Source organism: Sturnira hondurensis, unplaced genomic scaffold (assembly GCF_014824575.4).
Source record: "Sturnira hondurensis isolate 20B ecotype Veracruz unplaced genomic scaffold, ASM1482457v3 Scaffold0008196, whole genome shotgun sequence".
NCBI classification, from domain to species: domain Eukaryota; kingdom Metazoa; phylum Chordata; class Mammalia; order Chiroptera; family Phyllostomidae; genus Sturnira; species Sturnira hondurensis.
Window position 1 is genome coordinate 206,902 of NW_028080827.1, and position 26,181 is coordinate 233,082.

At 40.7% G+C, this 26,181-nt stretch overlaps 1 protein-coding gene across 15 annotated transcripts in view; it reads right to left on the bottom strand.

The window, feature by feature from the left end:
* Positions 1 to 109: 109 nt before the first annotated feature.
* PPIP5K1 (diphosphoinositol pentakisphosphate kinase 1) overlaps positions 110 to 26,181 on the bottom strand; it is a 44,201-nt gene continuing 18,129 nt past the window's right edge. For 6 of the 15 annotated variants that reach the window (XM_037054472.1, XM_037054474.1, XM_037054475.1 and 3 more), the window contains 6 exons: positions 24,002 to 24,127; positions 23,229 to 23,291; positions 19,186 to 19,368; positions 17,578 to 17,715; positions 5,424 to 5,537; positions 110 to 2,867 (listed from right to left, as the gene is read on the bottom strand). In XM_037054472.1, the coding sequence (XP_036910367.1) occupies positions 1,930 to 2,867; positions 5,424 to 5,537; positions 17,578 to 17,715; positions 19,186 to 19,368; positions 23,229 to 23,291; positions 24,002 to 24,127 (1,562 nt within the window). In that variant the 3' untranslated portion in view covers positions 110 to 1,929. The remainder of the gene's footprint in view (positions 2,868 to 5,423; positions 5,538 to 17,577; positions 17,716 to 19,185; positions 19,369 to 23,228; positions 23,292 to 24,001; positions 24,128 to 26,181) is intronic. The other 9 variants (XM_037054480.1, XM_037054479.1, XM_037054476.1 and 6 more) reach the window with 4 other exon arrangements.

Sequence of the window (26,181 nt, forward strand, 5' to 3'; positions counted from 1 at the left end):
AGCATAGTCAACTCATCTCAATGTCTGATAACGCAAAGCAATTCTAGGACCCAGGGAATCCCAAGAGCATAGGGTGGGTGAAGTGAGAAAAGGATATGAGGAGCCAGCATAGTTTCTGAAAATGGGTCAGAATACCTGAACCAAGGGTGGGGACATACATTTGGTTTAGGTGAGGGAAGAAGGGCAGGGGGTCTCCATGGGGTCAAGAGCTGGGGATTGAATGACCGGCATCAAATACTTCAGAGAGGTGAACACCAAAGAGGTACGAAATATAGGAGCCATGAGGAGTCCAGAGCCTATTGAGGTTGTAAATACGTTTTACTTGTGCAGTCAGGACTTTCATGGAGTAAAATGTTGGATTCTCCCCCTGGAATGAAACCCTGCATCGTCCTGGGTATGTCAAGAGAGGCCTAAGTTGTGACCGTGAATATATGGGCAGGAGGACTTCCAGCCCTCCTAGTGTTCTGGGCTCCCCCCAGGTAAAGATGTCAAGGGGGTAAAGAGAGAGCAAAACCCCTTTATGTCAACACTTCCTGACACTCCAAAGCATCAGAGAAAAACTAGGGATTCCAAGGAGCTGGTAAAAAAGCGTTGTGTACCCTCTGGGGTTTCACGGAGACAGACCCTGTCCTACAACACTACTCAGTGAAGACCTTTTAGGATAGTGGACTGATTGCCATAGTAATCTCTTGGGATGCCTGATCTCTTTATTTGTGCAGCCCATTCCCACTCAACGACAAAGGCTCTTGACTGGTTCAGATTAATTCAGTAACAGATACGATTGACTTATAGTCACATTCATTCTTGAGTTCACAAGGACATCATTACCACCACTACCTTTCTCACTATTTTGTATTTATTGAGCACTCATAATGTTCCGGCCCCACACTCCAACGATGGCATTATCCCTTTTACCCACCCGCATTCCCATCCCCCAATCTTTGGGAAAAGCTTCATAATCACACCTGGCCCTAAAGACACAATGATATAAGGACAAACCTCCTGGGGACACTGGAGTGTCTGTTCTTTGGCCAGTCCATCCCTGACACGACTACAGAAATATATATATATGTGTATATATATATATATATATATATATATATATATATATATAATCTTTGCTCATGTCTGTACAATATTGATCTCTGCTGATTGTTTAAAATAGAACCTGATTTCTCTCTACTGCAGCATCTCCTAAGCCAAAAAGCCCCACAACAAAAGGAGGCCCAGCTTCATAGATTGGCCAAGAACCCCCAGAGCATTTTAAATAGTTTCTTGGAAATTTTTGCAGCAATCCAATACCTATTTTCCCATAGAGCTACTGCCCAGAGGAATGGAACTTGGGGCACCTGGGGATGATATGGACATACCCATAAGCCCAGTCTAAAAGTTAGTGGCCATGATGGATGTTTGTTTGAGAAGGGGACTCTTCTTTCGCAGACATTTCAGCCAGCCATCCTGGGCCCATCTGAGGAGTGCTAGCAAAGATAAGAGTCTCCCTGAATGCACGTATGGTCTAAGGGTACCTTGAGAAGTTGTGAATATTTCTTCAGAAAAGTGAAGACCATGGAATCCCCTTTTGCACTTGTCCCCGGATGGTGTCTTCAGCAGTTAAGAGGCATTTCCTTTAACAATCAGGGATTTTCTGGGTTGCCCAGAGGCAGCTGGGTAATAATGGACCAGCTCACCCCTTGAAGGAAATCCTGTTCAAGTCTAATGGCTTGGGGAGGAGTCAATGGATGCTTTGAACATGAAATTGGCCCCTCACCAAGCCCAACTCCAGCACCTGTATGCTTCAAGCCAAGAGGACTGCTTCCTCAGACACCTCTAGTAAGATCCAAGGCCTCACGCTGGCAGGTAATTTAGCCAACAGAAAAAGCTGCTAGCTCGAATGGCTGGTACAGTGTAACACCATTAATGAGAAAATGATTAATCACATGTTGCTGGTGGAAGAGGTGAGTTTTGATCATGGGCTAGAGACTGGCTCTGAAGGTTTGGATCACTACATGGATACCGGGCTTGGGGAACATCCTCCCCAGGCAGCTGGTCGGTCATGTTAGGGACCACGCAGGACTGCTCATTAACCTTCTCAGAGACTTCCTGGATCTGTAGATCACTTTCCTCAGGGAACTCTTGGGATAGTGTATCAACCTCAGGGATATCCTGAGACAACAGATTGGCTGCAGAAGCCTCTTGGGCCAGTCTGCCAACCTCCAAAGAGAACTCCTGGCATGGTTGGCTGAGCTCCTCAGGGATCTCTTGGGCTGGTGTGACAACTTCCACAAGGCATTTCTGGACCAGGCCACCAAACCCTTCAGGAAACCCATGGATCAGCCTGCCAACCTCTACAGGGACCCCCTGACATGGCTGGTTGATCTTCTCAGGATTCTCCTGGCAAAGCTGGCAACCTTCCTCAGAGATTTTCTGGCACAGTTGGCTGATCTGAGGGACCTCCTGGCATGTCTGGTTAACATCATCATGGATAACCTTGCATGGCTGGCTGTTGTCAGGGACCTCTTGGCATGGCTGGCTGACCTCTTCAGGGATGTCCTGGCATGGCTGGCTAAGGTCAGGGACCTGCTGGCGTGGCTGGCTGACCTCATCAACTTCTTCACATGTCTGGCTGGTTTCTATGGGTGGTTCCTGTAGGGACTGGCTTGGTACAAAAGGTTCTTGCTCCCCTTCTATGGGGAGCTCTTGTGTTCCATTCCCAGGCTTCTCCTGGTGCAGCCCAGGGCCTTGACGTTCCTCAGCCACACGTGCACTTAGGGAGGGTTGACCACTGAAGCCAAAATGGCAGTTACCATCCACTGTAGTAGGGGAGGAGGGACCAGCACTGGACACAGTGCTGGAAGGGCCACTGCTGTCTGTAAAGCAAATTCAGAAGACCAAGTCAGGCAAGCTGGAAGAGTAGGTTCTACTCTACACATGTAGTTCAAGTGCCAGAACAGATAGCCTGTATTACTCTGTCTTGGGGAAAGAAGGCCTGAATACTTCTTTTTTTTAAAAAAGATTTTATTTATTTATCTTTAGAGGGGAAGGGAAGGAGAGAGGGAGAGAAATATCAGTGTATGTTTGCCTCTTGTGCATCCCCTGCCGGGAACCAGGAACTGGCCTGCAACCCAGGCATGTGCCCCGACCGGGAATCAAACCATGATCGCGTGGTTCGCAAGCCCGCGCTCAATCCACTGAGCCACACCAGCCAGGGCAGGCCTGAATACTTCTAAATTATACTCCCAAGTTAGCCCAGCCCAGAAACTGTTGCTTCAGCCTAACGTACGCTACAGGAGTAGCACCAAGGTGCATCTAAGGCTTCAGGAGACAGTGCTGAGGCTGCCTTCATCCAGTTCTTTCACCAATGTATCCCTATCCCAATTCCAAATTCTCACGATCCCTCATTCACATTTAGAAGCATATGAATGAACACTTTATCCCACTGGCTCATAATTAGGGTTACATAGATTCTAATAGATTCTAGAGATTCTAATCTGTAGGTTTAGGGTAAAGTTATGCAGTGGAGAGGGATATAAGGGTAATATAGTTTGTTGAAACACTACCAATTACATCTTTGGTTAAGAATCATTTCTTTAAAGCAATCAATGTATTTCTGAGGCAGAGGTAATCACTGTTTATAGCCCAAGATACAAGTAAGCAGAAGGATGTAGAAAAACCTTGTGAACCAGAACGGTAGAAAGGGAAATGATTTACCTAGAGATGCAAGAATGTCATAGAATTTCTGGCAGCAGGTTTTAACTAAACTTTCTGGGGCTCACTGACCCTTTTGAAACTCTAAGGAAAGTCATGGACTACCTTCCCAGAAAAATGTACATATGAATAATCATACTAATCTTTACATATAATTCTTGTGGTTCATAGACTTTACCCTGAAATCCATTCATGGATCCTAAGTTAAGACCCTGTAAGTGTTGGGACATACAATGTTACAGGTTTGTGGATATTAAATTCACATAAAATATAAAATCTAATTTTCCAGATCCTGACAGTAATAAAATGAAGGCCATAGGGTCTTCAATTAATTACATCAGGACAATTCCTACCCCAACCTCTACTTCATTGACCTCTTGCTGGGGACTAATCTACTTTTCCCTTTGTAAATACTATATTTATTGATGGCACTACAACTTTATATTTAAAGCACTCTGATATAAATAATTATAGATTTTGGAAATAGGGGCCACCTGAATATCTTTTAATCAAAGAGAACCTGAGAAAGTTGGTAAACCCAAGCCTACAAAGGCTCTATCAATCATTCAGTTTAAGGCATGCCGGCAACCTCTTTTTTTGTGAAGGATCACAAGAGGCATGCTTCAAGCAGAAAAAAAAAAAGAGGAACATGGTTTTGAGCTAACAAGGCTTATTAGGGCAAAGAGACAGGCCCCCAAAATACTTACCAATGATGATATACACCTGATACTAAGATTACAAACAAGAAAAAAAAGCTGTAAGATGAATTCACTCAAATGTAGAACTAGCTTTAATATTTGGCTAGTGGTTTGATTCAGGCAAATCAAAGAGGTCAGACAGAAACATAATTGGGAGAAGGGGAGAAGGGCTAGAGGGGCTCAGACCATAAACACTACAGGAGAGAGGTAAAAGGGACAATGGCAAGGTGAGTGCAGGATAATCTGAATTTCAGAGGGAGAATTCCTAGTGTTCAGAAGGAAAGTTTTATTCAGGATTCAGGGTGCCACAGAAAGGCAATATTCAAAAGGTATTTACCCTCATGCTGAAGTATGAATCTACTTAAATCGTATCCAAGTAAAATAGTGAAAGGTGTGTTTAATTTTAGTTATTCCCTGGAGGCAGGATGAATAAGGATTTTCCTTTAGTGGTGTCTCCAGCCCTTATCTCCCCTCTGATTACTACTGATATCTCCCTCCCCTTACAATTACCCTAAAAATCCTTGTGGCCCCCATTGTTCACAGGATAATTAGCGATAGTCTAAAGATAAGAACAGATGAGGAAAAGCAGCACCTCAACTTGTACTGACAACAGACAACTTGAGAGAAAGGACATCTAGAGAGTAGTAGCAAATTCTAGTTTCCTCCTCCCAACTTTTCTATGTATTCAAGTTTCCTCCCAAGTCATCTTTACTTGAGGATGCTATAGAGACCAAATGAGGATCTGAGGAGATCGAAGTCTTCATCCTTTCTTCCCCAAAGGACTCTCTATCTTTTTGGAGCCTCCCCTAATAAGCTAGAAGGGGCATGGAGGACAGAGGTAACAAAACATATATCCTCCCTTCATCTTGAGAGAGGCAGATGTGACTGCTTCTCTGACTGGTTTTTCCTGGTCTTTCAACCCTCATTTTCATTTCCCTCAAGGGACAGGTCTCTCTCTCACTCCCCAATTCCCCCATCCCTCTTGACCTTTGTCTAGGGAGTTCCAAAAGGATTACTTACACCAAGGGGGCTTCTCAGAGTGCTGCTGAAGTTGTATGGTAGGTGAATGAAGAGTACGAGGTGGGGAAAATGGACTATCTGAGGCCTGGTTGCTGTGCATAGACTCAAAGAGTGCTGGATAGGTGTGGGGGGGGGGGGAGAAAAGGAAGAGAAAAAAGCATATGAAAAAGAATCCAAGACCCACAGTTCTCAACATAAGTCAACCAACTTATATTTCCTCAGGCTGGAAAGTAACATCCTTTACACAATTTTTAATATTTTAAACTTTATATTATGAGTATTTTCAAATATATTTTTAAAGTCATTGAAAAACTAGTACAATCAATACTAACACACTCATCTCCTATATTTAACACATTAGCTCATGTCAACATGTTGCCATATTTGTTTCATCTATTTCTTCATGCTGAAGTTCTCTAAAATAAATGACAGATGTCATGAAACATTTCACCTCTCAATACTTTAATATGTACTTCTAAAATATAAGGAATTTCTCCTATATAGACATATACTGCTAATAAATCTAATGAAATTAAAAGTAATACCTGAATGTCATGTAACACCTAATCCATATTCAAATTTCCCCTAATTATTTGAAAAATGTCTTTTATAAAGCCTGAGAACATGGCAAATGTTCTTCTTCACACATGACCCCAAAAAATACCATTTAAAACAGACACTGGTTTCAGGGTCTTCCAGATGCTTATCTTGCCAAGAAATTTCAGTTTACAGGTAAAAACATAGATAACTTAAGTGCTTTTGTTTTAAAGTCTTTGAATAATTTTTTCAATTATATTGGTCTTCTTTAAAAAAGACTCAGAAAGGAGGACATACAATGAATTTAAAGCCACTTTTCAAAATATTGGGTATTTTTAAAATTTGAAGTCAGCTTATAAATACAAAGTATCATATGCAAAGAATGTGTGGTGAACTTAGACATACTTCCCTCTCCATCAAAGTATGATACAAATGAAAGAAAAATATAGTGTATTAGTTTCAGAGTTAACACAGGAAAATGTTGATATTTGGGTTATCGGATGAGACTTGTTGATACTAGTTAGGAAGTATTCTGCTTTAAAGTGTTATGTATTAAAACATTTTAAGAATAGTATGTGTTAAGTGCTAGATGTAAAATATTTTACTTTTGAAATGGTTCCCAGTAAATTATTACTTTAGTCTCTGGGCACTTAAACTTGTGCTACAAACAAAGTAAAAACCTACTTAATCTTAATAAAGTACGGTAGATATATGTTTTAAAAATCCTCATTTCTCACCTCAAGTGTCTACATCTGATTTTTTGTTCTTTAAGGAACCATAGTACTTTTCTTTTAAAGTCTTGAGTTTCTTTGAATATGTTTTTCTGAAGATTTTGTAATTAAGCAGCCATGAATATACAATGTTTAACTGCAGATTGTGAACAGCTCCTTGTGTAAAACTACTTAATAAAAATTAGATTTGTTTTTTTAGATGTCTTTTATAGTAAGATCTAAACATGAAACATGCATCATATTTGGTTATGTCTCCAAAATCTCTTGTAATTTAGGATAGTGCCCCCCTCCCCATTTATTTTTTTCATAATGGCTTTTTGAAGAGAACGGTAAGTTGTTTCACACAATGGCATTTCTCACATTCTGAATTCATCTGATTGCTTCTTCATAAAATCATTTAACTTGCTTCATTATCCCTTGTATCTCCTATAAACTGGAAATTAGCTATAAAAGGCTACATTAGACTATTCAGTTTAAATAACTTTGGCAAGAACACCTGAAGAAGTGATCTGTGTACTTTATATTAAATTATATTTGAGGCACGTAATGTCTCATTGTCCCACTAATGTCCCAGTAACGCTAAATTTACCATTTGGCCTAAAGTGGTGCCCACAAAATCCCCCCATTGTAAAGTTTTCCCCTTTTAATGAGAGGTGATCCTTTGACACCCTGCAAGCCCACCAACATTTCACCTAATTGTGTTAGTATCCATTGATGATCTATAATTATTTTATTAGGGGTGTCAAGTGATGATTTTCTAATTCTATCAATTTATTAGCTGGGGTTTTTTTCTATAAAGAAATTTTATTAGCTGGCATAGTTTCTGTAAAGAAGGGCTTTTCCTATTTTTTTAAATAGAAAAAAAAGATTGTATTTATTCATTTTTAGAGAGAGGGAATGGGTGGGAGAGAGAAAAAGAAACATTGATTGTTGTCACTTGTACCCCAATCGGGGACTGAACCTGCAACCCAGGCATGTGCTCCAACGAGGAATTGAACCAGTGACCTTTCAGGTTGCAGGACAATGCCTAACCAGGTGAGCCACTCCAGCCAGGGTGAAGCTTCCACTTTTCAACTGGGGCTATTTAATTATACTGAACTGCAGTTGTTACTAAAAAAGATGTGCTTATTTCCCTTTAATTAGTTTTTAAAGGAAAGAGTTGTTGAACAGTGTTCTCCAATAGTGACAGATGATAATGATTTTATTTTCTTTTTGTAAGATTATGAATTTACAGATTTTTATATATTTATTACACTTTAATTCATCACAATAAATTTTTATTCTTTTTAATGCTAAAATATTCCAATTCTGGTCAGTGGGAGCTTCCTCAGGATTGATTGCTTCTGTGATTTTGTTATATGTCCCAGAATCCCTTGTGTCTTTGTTGCCCTTACCATGCATTCTTAACAAAATTAGCTATTGTTGAGGGTGAAAAAATTCTTAGATATTCAATTGGTTTATGTCCATCATATGGCCACAATACATAAATAAATATACAGTATATCTATGGTATTAAAATTGTGTGCAGTGGGGGGTGATTAGGAAAAAATGCCTATAGAGGGTCAGGGTTGGGAGTGTGTGATTTCTTTCATTAAAGGTGAAAAAATATGCACTAGACCAAGACTCAGTCATTTTCCCTTGGAATCCTGGTAGTAAGGAAGGGTATGTAGAGACCAAAATCTATGTGCTAAGGGAGCTCATTGCTATTGCTGCTAATGCCTAATGTTAGAAATAGCACTTTTAAAAAACCTGAATTCATATTGATAGTTTCCATTCAAATTTAAAATTACAGCATTTCTAGGCCCAGGCAAGGTAGCTCAATTGGTGAGAACATTGTTCCAATAGGCCAAAGTTGTGGGTTTGATCCCTAGTCAGGGCACATACAAGAATCAACCAAGGAATGCACAAATACATGGAACAACAAATCAATGTTCTCTCTCCCCGTCACCCCAAAATCAATAAATTAAAACAATAATAAAATAAAATTACAGCATTTTAAAAATATTTTAAATTTATACTCATATCTATCTTACCTTGAAAACCCTGGTTCCCAATAGGAACATAATCACTTATCTTATTTGCATTACTTATCTTATTTGTATTATCTTATTAAAGTTTATATAGTTAAAAAATAATACCAATAGCCCTAGCTGATGTGGCTCAGTTGATTGGAGCATCGTAGCATAACTGACATGATGTAGGCACAAGCCTAGGTTGTGGGCTCCATCCCAAGTTGGGGGTTTCTCTCACTCACTCTCCCTCCCTTCCCCTCTAAAACCAATAAAAAAACTTTTTAAAATAGTACCAATATCACTAACAAACTACTGAATAAGATTAAAATGACTTTATAGTTCTTTTTGCCACACTAAAGGCTTTACAGTCAGAGTACAGTATTCTTAACTGATTTCTCTGAGTTGGTCTAGCTAAAGGTTTGTCGATTTGTTGATATTTTTCCAAAGAACCAATTTTTTTGGTTTTGTTGGTCCTTCCTATTATTTTTCTATTCTTTGTTTCCTTTATCCCTGCTGTAATCTTTATTATTTTTTTCCTTCTGCTAGCTTTGGATTTACTTTGTTCTTCTCATTTAAGTTTCTTAAGGTATAACGTTAGATTTTTTTATATTTTTTAATTATTTATCCTTAGAGGGGAAGGGAAGGAGAGAAGGAGAGAAACATCAATGTATGGTTGCCTCTCATGCATCCCCTGCTGGGAACTGGCCTGCAACCCAGGCATGTGCCCTGACTGGGAATTGAACAGCAATCGTGAGGTTCACAGGCCCGCACTCAATCCACTGAGCTACACCAGCCAGGGCTAAAGTTAGATTTTTGATAAGATCCTCTTTAAGGTGTTTACAGCTTTAAATACCTTCATAGCATTGATTTTACTGTATCCCATAACTTCTGGCATGTTGTATTTTCATTTTAATTCATTTAAAAGTATATCCTGATTTTCCATATAATGGACCTCCACCCTATAGGTTGTTTAAATTATCTCGTTTAGCATCGGCTGGTGTGACTCAGTGGACTGAGTGCCAGCCTGTGAACCAAAAGGTCACCAGACGCATGCCTGGGTTGCAGGCCAGATCCCCAGTTAGGGGCGTTGTAAGAGGCAACTAACTGATGTACTTCTCACACACTGATGTTTCTCTACCTTTCTTTTGCCTGCCTCCCACTTTCTCCAACTTTTAAAAAAAAGAATATATTGTTTATTTTCCACGTATTTTTTAATTTTCTGCTTTTCCTTCTATTATTGATTTCTAGCATCATTTTGTATAGAATGGAGAGAATATTTTGTATAATTTCAATTTTTAAAAATTTATTTAGACTTCTTTTGTGGCCTAACGTATAGTCTATCCAGGAGACTATTCCATGGGCACTGAAGAAGACTCTGTATTACTCCAAAGGCAAGGGAAGTGAAGGCAAAAATAAATAAATAAATGCGGTATCTAACTATAAAGCTTCTGCACAGCAAAAGAAACCTCCAACACTTCCAGTCAAGATGGAGGTGTAGGTAGACATACTGTGCCTCCTCAAACAACCAAAATAAGGACAGCAACAATTCAGAAGCAAAGTAACAACCAAAACTGAAAGAAAACTGAATTGTATGGAAGTCTGACAATCAAGGAGTTAAAATAGACACATTGATCCAGACTGGTAGGTGGGGCAGAGTCGTGGCACAGGAAGCACAAGGCACCCGGGACGAGCAAGGCACCCAGGGCATGCAAGGTTGCACCAGACAGACACTGGGCACCTAGGTGGTGGCTGGCAGACCCCGGGTGTGCGGTGGCAACAAACAGACCCAGCAAGGCAGTGATTGAGAAGCAGGTGGCCTGCTGATCGGGCAGCAGTTCCACATTCATGTGCAGATAACTGGGGAGCGAGACAGATTGCGCAACCCAGGATCCTAGTGCTAGAAAATAAAGCCTCAAAACACGGATTGCAAACACTTGCGGGGGTTGAGGCGCAGGGAGAGACTCCCACCCTCACAGGAAAGTTCACTGGAGAGACTCACAGGGTCCTACAGTGCACACAAGCCCACCCACACAGGAATCAGCACCAGAAAGGCCCAGTTTGCTTGGGGAAAGTGGTGGAAGGGACTGAGGAGCAACAGAGAGTAGAGCAAGGTGCCATTTTTTCCCCCTCTTGGACCCCATCCCCACATATAGCATCACAACCCAGCAACTGTGATGCCCCACCCTGGGGAACACCTAAGGCTCCGCCCCTCATACATAACAGGTGTGAGCGGACCAAAACATTATGGCTCAAGAAGAACAGTTCAAAGCCCCAGAGCCAGTACTTCTAAGTGACCAAGAGATAGCCAACCTATCAGACGCACAGTTCAAAACACTGGTCATCAGGATGCTCACAGAACTGGTTGATTTTAGTCACAAATTAGATGAACAAATGAAGGCTACACTAAGTGAAATGAAGGAAAATGCACAGGGAACCAATAGTGATGGAAAGGAAACTGGGACTCAAATTAATGGAGTGGGCCAGAAGAAAGAAAGAAACATTCAACCAGAACAGAATGAAGAAACAAGAATTCAAAAAATGAGGAGAGGCTTAGGAACCTCCAGGACATCTTTAAACATTCCAACATCTGAATTATAGGGGTACCAGAAGGGGAACAGGAACAGCAACAGGTGGAAAACTTATCTGAACAAATAATGAAGGAGAACTTCCCCAATATGGCAAAGGAAATACACTTCCAGGAAGTTCAGGAAGCTCAGAGAGTCCCAAAGAAGTTGGACCCAAAGAGGAATACACCAAGGCACATCATAATTACATTAGCCAAGATTAAAATGAAGGAGAGAATTCTAGAAGCAGCAAGAGATAAGGGGACAGTCACCTACAAAGGGGTACCCATAAGACTGTCAGCGGATTTCTCAAAAGAAACCTTACAGGCAAGAAGGGGCTGGAAAGAAGTATTCCAAGTCATGAAAGACAAGGACCTACATCCAAGATTACTCTATGCAGCAAAGCTTTCATTTAGAATGGAAGGACAGATAAAGTGCTTCTCAGATAAGATCAAATTCAAGGAGTTCATCATCACCAAGCCCTTATTTTATGAAATGTTAAAATTTTCTTTATCTAAGAAAAAGAAAATAAAAAACATGTATACTAAAATGACAGCAAACTCACAATTACTAACAACCACACCTAAAATAAAAACAAACTAAGGAAACAACTAGAACAGGAACAAAACCACAGAAATGGAGATCACATGGAGGGTTAGCAACAGGGGAGTGGGAGGAGGAGGGGGGAAGGTACAGAGAATAAGTAGCATAGATGGCAGGCAGAAAATAGGGGGAAGTCAAGAATAGTATGGGAAATGTAAAAGCTAAAGAACTTAAGACACATGGACATGAACTAAAGGGGGGAATGTGGGAGGGAGAGGGTGTGTAGGGTGGAGGGGAATAAAGGGGGGAAATGGGACATCTGTAATAACATAATCAATAAAATATATTTTAGAAAAAGAAAAGAAGAAACCTCCAACAAAACAAAAAGCAACCAACTGAATGGGAGAAGATATTTGCAAACAATGGCCCCGATAAAGGGTTAGTATCAAAATACTTAAAGAACTCGTACAATCAACTCAACACCAAAAAAATAAAGAATCCAATTTAAATATGGGGCAGAGGACCTGAACAAACACTTCCCCCTAGAAGACATACAAATAGCCCAAAGATATAGAAAAGGATGCTCAATTTCACTAGCTATCAGGGAGATACAAATCAAAACTACAATGAGATACCACTTCACACCTCTTAGAATGGCTATTATCAATATGACAAGTAATAAGTGTCGGTTGTGGAGAAAAAGGAACCCTCATTCACTCCTGGTGGGAATGTAAACTGGTGCAGCCACTGTGGAAAACAGTATGGTGGTTTCTCAAAAAATTAAGGGTAGAGTGACCACATGATCCAGCAACTGCTCTTTGGGGTATCTACCCCAAAATTTTATTTTATTTATTTTTAGAGAAAAAAGAAGCGTGGGAGGAGAAAGGGAGAGAAACATACTGATGTAAGGGAAAAACATCAATCAGTTGCCTTTTGTAAGTACCTCAATGAAGCACTGAACCCACAACCCATGTAGATGCCCTGACCAGGAATTGAACCAGTGACCTTTTGCTTTACGAAATAATGTCCAACCAACTGTGCCACACCAGTCAGAGAGACCAAAAAAATTTTAAAACATCTATTCACAAAGATATTTGCACCCCTGTGTTCACTGCAGCATTATTCACCATGGCCAAGACATGAGAACAATAAACACATCCCTCAATAGATTATTGGATAAAAATGTGGTACACAGGAACAAGTATAAAGGACACATGGACAAAAACTAAGGGGGGTGGAAATGGGAGGGAGGTGGGGAGCACTGGGGGGTGGACTGGGATGGGAGTAGAAGACAGAAAACTGTACTTGAACAACAATTAAAATAAATAAATTTAAAAAGAGAAGAAAAAAGATGTGGTACATATATACAAGGAAAATTCCTCAGCCACAAAAAAATGCAATATTGCCATTTGCAACAACATGGATGGATCATGAGAATATCATGCTAAGTAAAATAAGTCAGAGAGAAAAAGTCAAGAACCATGTAATTTCACTCATATGTGGGATATAAAACTGAAAGCAACAAATGAACTAACAAGAAAACCACCCAAACAAAAACTCAGACAGAGACAACAGTATGGTAGTTACCAGAGGGAAGGGGAGCTGTGGGAGTAGATAAGGGTAAAGGAGGGTCAAATATATGGTGATAAAAAAAAGATATCACTTTGGGTGGTAAACACACAATGAAATATATAGATAATGTATCATAGAATTGTACACTTGAAATCTATATAATTTTATTAACCAATGTCACCCCAATAAATTTAGTTTTAAAAAAAGAATCTGTGTTCTGTTGTTAGATGGAATGTTTTCTGTCAGATTTACTTGGCTTATGGTGTTGTTCAAGTTCTCTGTTTCTTTACTAATCTCTGTCTAGCTGTTTATTTATCATTGACAGTGGGGTATGGAAGTCTCCAACTATTCACTATTGTAGAATTGTCTATTTCTCCCTTCGGTTCTGTCATTGTTGGCTTCAAATATTTTGGGGCTCTGTTTGGTGAGTATATGTTTATAATCATTCTATCTTCTTGATGAATTGACTTGTATCAATATATAATGACCTTCTCTGTCTCTTGTAAAAAATTTTAACTTAAATACTATTTCATCTGACATTAGTAAACTCCAGCTATCATTTGGTTATCATTTACGTGGAATAGATCCTTTCACTTTCAACCTATTTGTGTCCTTGGATTTAAAGTGAGTCTCCTGTAACATATAGTTGAATACTTTTTAGAAATCTATTCTGCTAATCTCTGCCTTTTGCTTGGAGAGTTTCATTCATTTACATTTAAAATAACTACTGATGAGAAAGGGCTTATTTCTGCCATTTTGCTATGTTCTCTGTATGTCATACAACACAGGTGGCAAACACAAGGCCCACAGGCCGAATCCGGCCCTCCACCTCGTTTTATCCCACCCAGCACCTTGTTTTTACCCAGTGGCAGCACCAAGCTCTTGCTTAACTGTTAAGTAGTTACATTTATACAGGCCTAAAATTACATTCGGCCCTTTGAAGGCAACTGGAGGCTGATGTGGCCCCCGGTGAAAATGAGTGTGACACTCTTGTTGTACAATGTTTTCACTCCTCATTTCCTTCATTACTACAACCTGTGGTGTTTGATTGATTTTTTTTGTAGTGAACTATTTTGATTCCCTTCTCATTTCTGTTTCAGTATATGTTTTAGATATTTCCCCAGTGGTTACTATGGGGATTATACTTAACATCCTAAATTTATAATAATCTTATTTGAATCAATAGTAATCTAGCTTCAATAACATACAAAAACTCTGCTCCTATAAGGCTCAGTCCTCTCCTTATGTTGTTATTGTCACAAATTATCTTTATACGTTATGTGACAATTAACACAGAGTTATAATGCTTGTTGTGTTGATTTGTATATTAATTCATATATGAAACAAAAAGAAGAGCTGCAAATAAAAAAATACTATAGTGCAGGCTTTTATATTCATCAATGTAATTACCTTTATCAGAGTTCTTTATTTTTTGGTGTGGCTTCAAGTTACTGTCTAGTGTTCTTTCATTTCAGCCTAAAAGCCTCTTTTTAGGGCAGGTCTACTAGTGACAAACTCAATTTCTGTTTATCTGGAAATTCCTTAATTCATCCTTCATTTTTGAAGAGTTTTGCCAGATATAGAATTCTTGGTTGATAGGGGGTTTTTTTGACACTTTAAGTACATCATCCCATTGCTCTCTGGCTTCTATGGATGAGAAATGGGTTGTAAATCTTATGAAAGATCACTTCTATGTGACAGGTTACTTTTCTCTTGTTACTTTCAACATTTTCTGTCTTTGTATTTTTGACAATTTGATTGTACTGTGTCCCAGTGTAGATCTCTTTGCATTTATCCTTCAACTATTTGGTGTAAAGATTTGTGTCTTTACCAAATTTGAGAAGTTTTCAGCCATTATTTCTTCAATTATTTTTTAACCTCTTTCCCTCTCTCTTCTCCTAGGGCTCCCATTATGCATATGTTGGTCTGACAAATCTCTTTGACTTTGTTCATTTTTCCTCATAATTTTTTTATTTCTCCTCTTCAGACTGAGTATTTTTCAGAGGATCCAGCTTTAATTAAGTTTGCTAATTCTTTCTTCTTCCTGAAAAGAAATCCTTCTGCCTTCTAAGAAATCCTCTAGTAAATTTTTCATTTCTGTTACATTTTCAGCCCCAGATTTTGTTTGGTTTCTTTTTATTTTTTCTATCTCTTTATTGATATTCTCTACTTGTTGAGACATTGTTCTTCTTATTGTCTTTAGTTCTTTGTCCCTGGTTTCTTTTCCTTATTTAAAATATTTGTCTAATAAGTCTAATGTCTGTGTTTCCTCAAGAACCATTTCTGTTCATTTCTTCTGTGAATGGATCACATTGTCTTCTTTGCATATTTTATAATTTTTTGGTTGAAAATTGGACATTTTGAGTATTTTAATGTATTAACTCTGAAAATCAGATTAGCCTCCCTTTCTTAGGGTTTGTTTTTGTTATTTGCTATGGTCTATAGCTGTTTAGTGCTTTTTCTAAACTGTTTTTTTAAAATATTTTATTTATTTATTTTTTAGAGAGAGGGGAAGGGAAGAGAAAGAGTGGGAGAGAAACATCAATGTGTGGTTGCCTCTCATGTGTCCCCTAATGGGGACCTGGCCCGCAACCCAGGCATGTGCCCTGACTGGGAACCAAACCAGGGACCCTTTGCTTCACAGGCCTGTGCTCAATCCACTGAGCTACACCAGCTAGGGCTGTTTTTGTAAATTTTGTCTTCTTTGTCATGTGTGGTCTGTGAAGTGTTGTTCCTTTAATTTATGTTCAGCAAGTGTTTTGACAAGTGTTTTCTTTGAATGTGCTAGGAACCAAAAAGGGGGAGAAGGAGGGAAGGGAGGAGAAGAAAGGGGAAGGGAGAGGAACTCTTACAGTCTTAGCTAATTGGTTATATGTTCAGGTACTCCTTCAACACTTAGGCAGACTGTTTACAACACTGACTTATCCTTCTTATTTGTGCCGATCTAGAATTCAGCCAGAGGTAAAAGCTTTGGGTCTTCTCATATCTTTTTGTGCTCATGTGTCCTTCCCTAGGCATACGCATGACTTTTTAAATTTCCCAGTATATGTGGGTGGGCTTGAATGCCTAACTTCCTAAAGAAACTCTCTGCCTAAGTTTTCCTTCCAGGCTTTCAGGATGCCTATTGTTTGCTTCAACTATATATTTTTCCCCAAATAGCATATTGCTCATTTATCTTATAATGTTTTCAAGAAACACCCTCTTCATAGTCACATTTATACACTGGGTGAGTTCCAAATTAGGTGAAACAAAGGTAAGCACCCTGTGTCAGTCCTTCAGGTAGCCCCTCATAAATTAGAATGAACACAATTCTTTGAGATAAGGTCTGTTCTGCTCTCTCTGGAACCAGGGACCAGGGTCCCACACTGACAATATAGGGTTGCTATCTTCAAGACTGTGGCCAAGGTGGAGAGATGGGTGGGTGGTAAGTCAAGTAAAAATACTGGAAAGCTTCCTGCCACTTTTAGGTTATTTCCTTCTTGATCCAGTATTTTCCTGGGTGTTACAAACCTTTGACTATTTTCCAGAGTTCTGACAAAGTTGATTCTGTCAGTTTTTTCTTGATTTTTTTTGCATTTCTTCAAAAAGACAAGCCCTAGGAGCTACCTACTGTATGGTTTAATTTTTACATTCAGCTCTCTGATCTACATGGAGTTTATATTGGCATATTGCATGAAGTATGGATTCAATTTTAATTTTTGTCAAATAACTATTCAGTTGTCCCAACTCCATTTATTAAAAAGTCTGTCTTTCTCCCAGTATTTTAAAATGCTAACTTCATCTACTTCTATTTTCTATTTTGTTTGATTGATCTCTACTTATATACCAATATTACGCTGTACTTTTATAGAAGTTTTATAGAATGTTTTAAAATCTGATATGACTAGTAACCCTTCATTGCGCTCCTTTTCAAGGTTTTCTTGGCTATTCTTGCTTGTTTATTCTTCAGCGAAAACTTCAAAACCAATTTGTCTGATTTTAGAAAGCCATCAATATTCTAATTGGGATCACACTAAATTTACTTGGGAAAGAGTGATATTTCTATGATTTTGGGTTGGCTTATGCAATGAAACATTTTTTCAAGTCTACTTATATATATTTTTGGAATACCTATCTTTTTAATTGATTACTCATGTTCTAGGAAGCAGGGGAGTGAGGCAGAGATAGGAGTACAAGACAACAGTATTCTCCATACCTGCAGACGCCTGTGCTTGGGATTCAGTGTGGCGCTGGCAGACTCTACTCAAGAATTCACTTACTTGACGCAGGGAAAGGGCATTATGCAGTGTTTCTAGGGGGTAGACGGTAGGCACCATGAAGCACCCTTCAAATCCTGTTAGAAAAGAAATGGGCAAAGTCAATATTACTCCTGCCAGACACACCCCAACTGGCCAAGGAAGCATGGAGAGTCCCTGAGAGCCATCAGGAGAGTCAGTGGCTCATGGAGTATGGGGTATCCAAGACTCTTAGGAAAGGGAACTCTTTAGAGCCCCAAAGGAAATCTATTTCTGTCACCTCCAGACTCCCTAAAAAGTCTACCTGCCAAGGCCTCCAGGTGAATCAAATCACCTCTCATCCTACCTATGGAGAGCCTGCAATGTCCCATGGAAAATTCAACAGAATCCCAATAGGGTAATCACCTACATTGCTGTTGCACTTTCTGGAGGAATAAACCAAAGGTCCATAGGTAAGGGGTGAAATTGTAGGTGTAAATGAGGTTAGGGAGGTCATATGGAGCTGGGAAGAAACAGCAGATTTCAAGGATCATGTATAAGAGAACCAGATTAAGGAGGAGAGCATGTAATCTGAGAAGGGGTTCGTGCAGATACAGGATAGGGGTAGAAAAGCTGGAATATTTGGAAGCAAGCTGGAGGGCATGCAATACATATGGAGCTCAGCCCAGGAAAATCACATGCATGAACAGGCTGGGGGATGGAAGTTCTTTCTTGGTTATTTCCATCACATCAAATGTTCTCCCTTCTGCCCTCAATGGAAGACCCCAGACTTGCTAGGATTTCTTTATTCCATCAGGAAAACAGGCAAACACCCTAAAAGAAACAATAAACACTGATTCTCTGCTCTGAATCCAGTAATTCCAATGTAGGTCTACCGCTAGGGTAAAGGGTTAAACTAAATGTGTAACCCTAATCCTAGGGCCTATTGAAAAGAAAGAAAAACAAACTTCCCATTGGAGAATCAAGAAGTATACATCCCAACCACTTTTTCAGTCTCCAATCTTTCCTACGCCTCCTCTACATCTCCTTCAGGGGACTAAGGGTAGGCATGACAGCAATATCTATGTAAGACATAGCCTCCTATTCACCAATGACTAAAACCTCCAAGGAATTATACCTCATTGTTGTCTAACTCCTGGCCCTTGTTTGCTCTGAGGATTCAATTGAGACCTCTGTGCTTCAATTTCTCCATGTACTCTAGTGGCAGGAGAGCAAGAGAGGTACAGTCTCTAGCTCCTCAGAGTGGGTAGAAAAAGGCCTGAATTTGAAGATGTTGGTAGTATAAGGTTATAGAGATAAAAATATATTCCAGGGCAAGAGAGTACTTTTGTACTTAATAGAACTGGGAATGGGTAGCATTAGGAGGCAGTGAGAAAGGAGGAGCAGCCAGTGCTACAGCTACCAGGCAGTCTGGCACCAATCCCATCCAAGCAACTAAATGCAAATCACATAACCTCAGGGTAAATAGGAGAAAGGAACAGGTGGGCTCTCCTGCCAGAAGTGCAATAAGCAAAGCAATCAGTCCCAGCCAGGGTAGTGGCAGCAGCCAGCTTGGTGGTAAGGGGTACCGTAGAGGCACTCGGGGTCATCCTGGCCTGAGCGCAGCCAGTTCCGGAAGAGGCGCAGGTGGTAGGAGCACTGGTGCAGGTGATGCGCCAGCGTGGCATCCAAGGAGACTGGCCGGCCCCCTGGGCAGTCAGAGGAAAAACGGCGCAGCAACCGGACCACAGGGTGCTGGTCATCCAGCAGCTCTGGAGGGGTTGGGGGGTACCACGGCAGGGAGCACAAGATAAAGAAAGAGAAGAGGGAGAGACAATGAGGGGGGCACTGACTGGCATAAGCATTACTGGGAAGTGTAGCCACTCAGCTCCAAGGTGAGCTAAGAGAGAAGCAGAGATAGTCAGAGCCACTGGGCATCTCTTGCAGGAAAGAAGAGTGTTGGCATCACACAGTAAGTCTAAAAGAAGGGGGTAGTGAGACCTCATCATACAGCAAGACCCTCCCCTTTCTCAGTGAGCACAATTCAGTCAGTGTTTGCAGACAGAAGCCACATCATTCTGGGTGGGGGATAAGCAGGCTTGGGAGTTCTGTGGGAGGCTTGACCAGAGATCCGGTACCCCTGACTGTTCTTGGACAAACTCTGGATAGGGCCTACTCCTCAGTCTAATGTATTTATGATATTGGAATAGAGATAAAAAGATTCAAAGTCTCTCAGAGAAGAAGGTCAAGAATGGTACAGGGTATCAAGGTAAAGTTTGAAGTTAAAAAGGCTGATAAAGGTTCAGGCCAGGCCCTCTAGACCAGACTCTAAGATAACTACAGAGAGGACTGTCTTCCAATGGCATGGGAGATTGGAAGGAAACCAGGTGTAAAACAGAGCATGTAAAAAATGGAATCAATATGTGAAAATGCCATTATTGGTTAATCATTCTTTACCTTTGTTCAAATACACAGATTTTTAAAAATGTTTACATAAATCTCAGGACTTGGGAGACTCTGTATCCCTTAAAGAAGCCAAAAGTTAGATAATTTTATATTTTCTTCCCACTGCTGGTGGGTCTAACTGCACTTTGTTCAGCTGCTCAGTGGAAAAGCTTCAATCCTGAACCACTTGTTATTATTTTTAAAAAATTTATTTATTTTTAGAGAGAGGGAAAGGAGGGAGAAAGAGAGGGAGAGAGACATCAATTGGTTGCCTCTCACACACTCCCAACTAGGGACCTGGCTCACAACCCAGGCATGTACCCTGACAGGAAATCCAACCAGCAACCTTTCAGTTTTTGGGCCAGTGCTCAATCCACTGAGCCAAACCAGCCAGGGAGTGAACCACTTATTATTTTAAGTGCTTGGTAAATTTTTTGGATATGTGTGATTCAGCTGCAAAGGATTGAAGATAGTGAAAGGCATGTGGAAGGGGGTGTAAAAGGAAGAGTAGGGAAAAGATCCCAGGGAAGAGATATGGGGTCTTAAGATCTTATGACAGAATGTTGCTACAGAGAAGGTAGGATCAAGGTAGCTGAGAACAAGTGCTCGGACCTCCAAGACCAGAACTGGTTGCATGGGGTAATCCATCAGACTATGGTTTCCAGACCTTAGTTTGAATGTCAGGAGAGGTTCAGCTGCACCCAGGCACTAACTATACCAATGGTGAGACAGTTGTGAGGGTCCCTAGGAAATAAAGGGCTTGGCAAATCCAATGGGCACACTCTGACTTTCTGGATAAGGTTGAGCCACAGTCTCTCTTCCACTAGATGAGTTTACTTTAGTGAGTTCAGTGTGCAGTTTAGTAATGAGCCATATTTGTATACTTGACATAGTCACAGGATGTGACCAAAGCTTATCAGAAATAGAGGCAATGATGGGCTGAAAGATGTTTTCCCATCAAAGCAAGGAGACATCATTACCTTGACTCCTTTCTAAAGCCAGGTCCAGTTTTACCAGCTGCTGTTTCAAAGCTAGACATCATGGCAAGGAGTTGGCAATGATGGGACAATAGGCTGGCACATTGTTGTGAATAATTTGCCACAAGCAATGCAGGCAGCACATCCTCTCTGCAATTGCTGGGTCAGTCAAGCAAGATCTGGCCATGGGGTGGAGTGCTCATATTACCCTGATGGTCAAATTAAATCTAGATACTCTTCATCAAGAGTAATAGGTCCAAAATTTTCCGATTGCTAACAGGTAGATCCCACAGATTCTGGTTCTTAAGGACTGTAGCCTCCAAGTTCAAGTACAAGAAGAACAAAAGCCAGAAGACCCCTGAGGAAGTGTGCAGGGTATTGAAGAGATCTTGAATTTGCTCTCCTGCACTATACCTGAATTTTCCAGGTCTTTCTTCCTCTCTGCCTTTTGGTAGAATTAATTCTTCTTTTCTTCAAATCATGAGGCTGCTAACCAAGGCTTCAGGGAACTAGAGATATATAGGTTTGAGGATCTGCTTTATGAATTTGTATCTTTTCTCCTAGAGCCTAAGAACTAGGAGATCTATGATTTGGCTTTGATTTTAGAGGCCCAAGTTCCTGGTGCTATATTCCATACCTTAAGTAACATGTTTCCTAAGTCCAAGTCCCAGGCAGTGGCACTGGGGTTGGTACATGAAGCTCTACTCTGGAGATGACTGTGGCACGGGAAGGCCAGATGAGCTTGAAGCCAAATGTGAAGGTATAGCCATGCCAATCTGAATGGAGAGATCCTGTCATAGGCATAAGTGGAAGCTGGGGTGGGGGTATAAACTGAACAAGTATAAGCTAGTCAAGTTCAGAAGATTTCAGCAGTGCCTAGTGGAGATGTATGGCCCAAGAAGGCTAAAATCTAGCAGCTGCCACTTGCTGAGAAGCAAGGGATGAGCACCTGGAGGTTTTCCAACCCGAAATCCTTGCTAATTTTACCTCCCACACAGAATCTTAGCTCTTGGATGGAAGAAAACCATATAAAACAAAACTAGATTTATTTTGAAGACAAGAGACAATGCAGAAAGAAAGTAAGCTAAAAAAGTATAAAACCGGAGGTAAGTCCTGGGTTCCCCTGCCATACCCTACAAAGAGACCAGAGCCCTTCAGTTTTTGGTTCCCACCTTCAATTTTTGGACCCCACGTTCAGTTTTTGGTCTGCCACCTTAGTGTGGGAAGACCCAGTTCTTTAATATTCTTGAAATATTTTTCATTCCTAAGCTTCCCTAGAATATTATAAACATCTCTTCACTTCAAGTTTCTCTAAGACAGCAGTGCCATAGGTAGGCTGGGGGGTCTACATGAAAACCAAGGTAAATTGTACCTTGAGTGTAAAAACTCAAGGTACAATTCTTTTTCCTCTAGGTAAACTCAAGGTAAAACTCAAGGTAAATTGTACCTTGAGTGTAAAAACTCAAGGTACAATTCTTTTTCCTCTACCTACTACCTCCTACTTCTTTCTTTCTCTCTTTTATCCCAGGTCAATCTGGGCTCCTGTTTCCTATGCCCAGGCCCTAGGTTAGTAGTAACATAAAGCAGATGTCAGGAGCACAGGAACCACACCAAGTACACGTAATGGTAAGAGATATGAATATGGAGATGGGAAACTATATACTCAAGACCAGTGTCTTTTGGGGTATGCTTGGGAGCTGGGAACTGCAGTGTTGCTCCAGAGGGAAACAAACTAGTTATACACTCCAACAAAAGAGTTGGAGGGAAAACAAGAAGGTCAAAATTATATAAGCTGAGTTGGGGGTGGGGAGACGAAATAAGGATAATATAGGAAATGCTAGTCTCTTCCTAAAAAGGGGAACGAGTATCATGTTTATACAAAGCCCAGCACTCATGTGATAGGAAAGGGAGAGTTTTAAATAATGTTTTGGTGATGAGGTTGAAAAAAAGTGACACAATGGTGATGATGGTGACCATGGAAGTAAGACCCTGAATTGCCACAGGGATAGGGCAGCCAGGCTACAGCCAAGGCTAAGGTTTGTCACACAAGGGACATGTCCCAAGAAGGACACTTAGTGAGTGTTTCATTCATAGACAGCAGGGTGTCAACACAGTGGAAGGAGAGGCAAAGTCAGTGTCAGAACTCAGAGGTTAAGTGTCTGGAAGTGACATGGTGAGGATGAATGATGTTGGGTCAGAAGCAAACGTACCGTTAGTCGGATGCTTTGCAAACGACACAGAAAATCGTTTTACGGCCGGGACAAACAAGAACTCTGGGGAGAAAAGACATCATGGGGATTATACCCACACCTGTCCCCACTCCCTGCTCTGGAATTTGCCAGCAATCTACTCTGTTCTTTGCAGTTAGTATATAACATGTTCCCACCCCCACCCTTAGATTCCTGACTACGACAACATTTCAATTTTTCCTTTGGTATAATCTCTTCTTAGGAATCCATGTGTCATCTCTGCCGCCATACAGCCCCACGAACAACCCGAATTTCACCACCACATCCTCTTTCTCATCATTTAGAAAGATTATCTTTGTAGAAACTTTCATCCCATCATCCAGTCTCTTTCCATATCATCTTTCCTGCCTTGGCTAAGCAACTTCCCCATCCCTGATTTCCTAAATTTTAATCAAGGCTCCACTGCATTCTTCCTGACCTTGGATCATCCTTCTGGGTCCTTTTCCCTATAGACCAGAATCCAGGAAAGAATAAAAAAGTGAAATAAATTGATGTAGCAGGGCTGTATGTGGGAGGTTATGAAGGGATAAGCATAAATAACTAATACTTATATGGTGAGAGGGAATGCAAATGGAGGTGGATGGGGTCTTGGTTCCTTCTCCCCTCTACAACTGATGAAGAAAACTTGTTAAAAGGCCAGTGTCAGTACCATCTTAAGCATGAACAGTTCTTGAACTATGTCTTTGCTGGAGGACAAATGAAGAAAAGAGTTACCCCCAAACCCACCCACATACCATCTCGATGCTTCATACTGGCAGGTGGTAGCTTTTTGCCGTGGCTGCGAGCGTAGTCCTGAAGATTCGGGGCGCTGGAGGAGCCACCCAGCACTGTGGTGCTGAACAGCCCTGTGCACTGTGAGCCTGCAAGGCCGGGGGTGCATTAGTAGCCACGCAAAGCTGTAATTACCACACAGAAGTACACACAACATCACATGACAACATCAAGACACACACACACTGCCATTCAGAGCCAACATCAGGTGGCTACTACACATAGCCACAAACGGCTTTCACTACTTTCACAGCTACACTGGGCAAGCAAAGTAGGGATTCTCCTGAAGATCTACATAGCAGATACAAGAGGCCACTACAAATGCAGGGTTAGTGATATTAGGGGACTCAAAGCTACTGAAAGGGATAGACTATGCTTTCCACTGGCTCTCATAAATACTAAAAGAATAGGCAATCTGTCTAGATAGCCCTAAATTTGATTCAGTGTTCCTTACTCTCGATACAGGGTTTGAAAAACCCAGATCTAGTCCATTATAGGTTTAAAAGGAAAGAACTGACTGAAACTAGAGACTAAGTTTTGAACACTCCTCTCAAATCTCAAGTTCTCCTATGTTTCAATTCCTCCTTAGTTTTTCATCCCACATTCCCTCCCTTCTCTCTCCCACTGGGCCTTTTTACTTTTCCCAAGAAAGTATGATACTCACTGAATGTTTAAACCTGAAAAGGGCTAAAAAATTATCCAGTTCAACCTTCTGATTTCAGAAATGAAGATACTGAGATACAAAAGGGATCTCATTTGCTTAAGGTCAGACAATTTGTTAGGAGCTAAGCTGGGCTAGAATCCAGGCCTCTTGACTCTGAGATCAACTGTGTTTGACCAAAAAAAAAATAGCTTTTTTTAAATCAAGAAGATACAGATTGTTTCTGAAGTGAAGATAGACACAAATTGAAAGGCATGAGAAGAGTCAGGTGATTATACGTAGAGCATGCCTAGTATGTGCTAAGCACCATACTAAAAAGGATCTAGTAAACAGGAAACAACAAAAAAAGATGATTTTTTCTACTTTCAAAAGTTTGTCTTATAAGCCCTATGCTCAAAGTCAGATGTGCACACATATAAATTCAAAGAAATCAAAGAGAACTCTATTGCCAATCAGAGGAGTAAATAAAACTTGAAAAATCTAGAAGCAAATAAATCAAGCCAGTTACTGTCTCAAATATCTGGTCAAGAATAGGGTTGGGACTCATAGTTCCCTCTCCTATTACAGCCCAGGGCAGAATGGGAATGAGGAAATAAGATGGACAACCTCAGTTGTGGGATTTGCCCTTCTACTTCCAAATCCATCTTAGCCAAGACCCTGGGTTTGGCTTGGGAACTTCACATTCAGAGGAGAGATGAATAAAGTAGAGAGGAGGTCAGTTTCTTTTGATTCCACAAAGAAGGGGCCACAGTTTCAGGGGTCCCAGCATTTCAGGGTCACCACAGAAATTAAGAAAGCTCAGATGCTGAATATCTCCACCCTGGAATTCAGGACCGCTCTTCTATGCAGCAACTTCTCTGACCTTTCACGCTCAAACAGGCTCTAGAAATGGGGTTTCAGAGAGTAATAAGTGTTGCTAAATATGTCAGTTTTTTTTTTCAGAGAAGCTGAAACTAGCTGGCTCTGTCCCAGACCACCCCATGCTTTTTTACTTCCTCCAGTAAATAATGTGGTGCAGTCCTGCCAATCCTGCCCAGCCCAGTCCTTAGATCATCTCAGAGGGTAGTCGCTACCTAACCAGCACCATCTGTTAACTGCCATGTCGATACCTCTGCCTTGTTCTCAACAGCACCCGCACTTAACTGGACCAGACACACCTATCCTCTTTTTCTGCCTACCTGAAACCTATTCTTTACTGGGACTTCTAGGATGAGAAGCCCTTATCACAGATCTACACATCTATCATTTATTTTTCAAACCACCTACCTCATTTCAGGAATCTAGAAGGCAACCTACTTCCATAAAATTAGCCTGGAAAGTTACCAAAATCTTTGTCCCTCTGCTGGCCCAATGCTGACCACTTTGGGACCAAGAAATTGGGTGCCAAGGACAAAAGTAACAGAAAAAATGAAAGGAGCTAAATGGAGAGAATAATAGGATGAGAGAAAAAGAGCTAGAGGAGCAAGTCCAGACCCCACACAA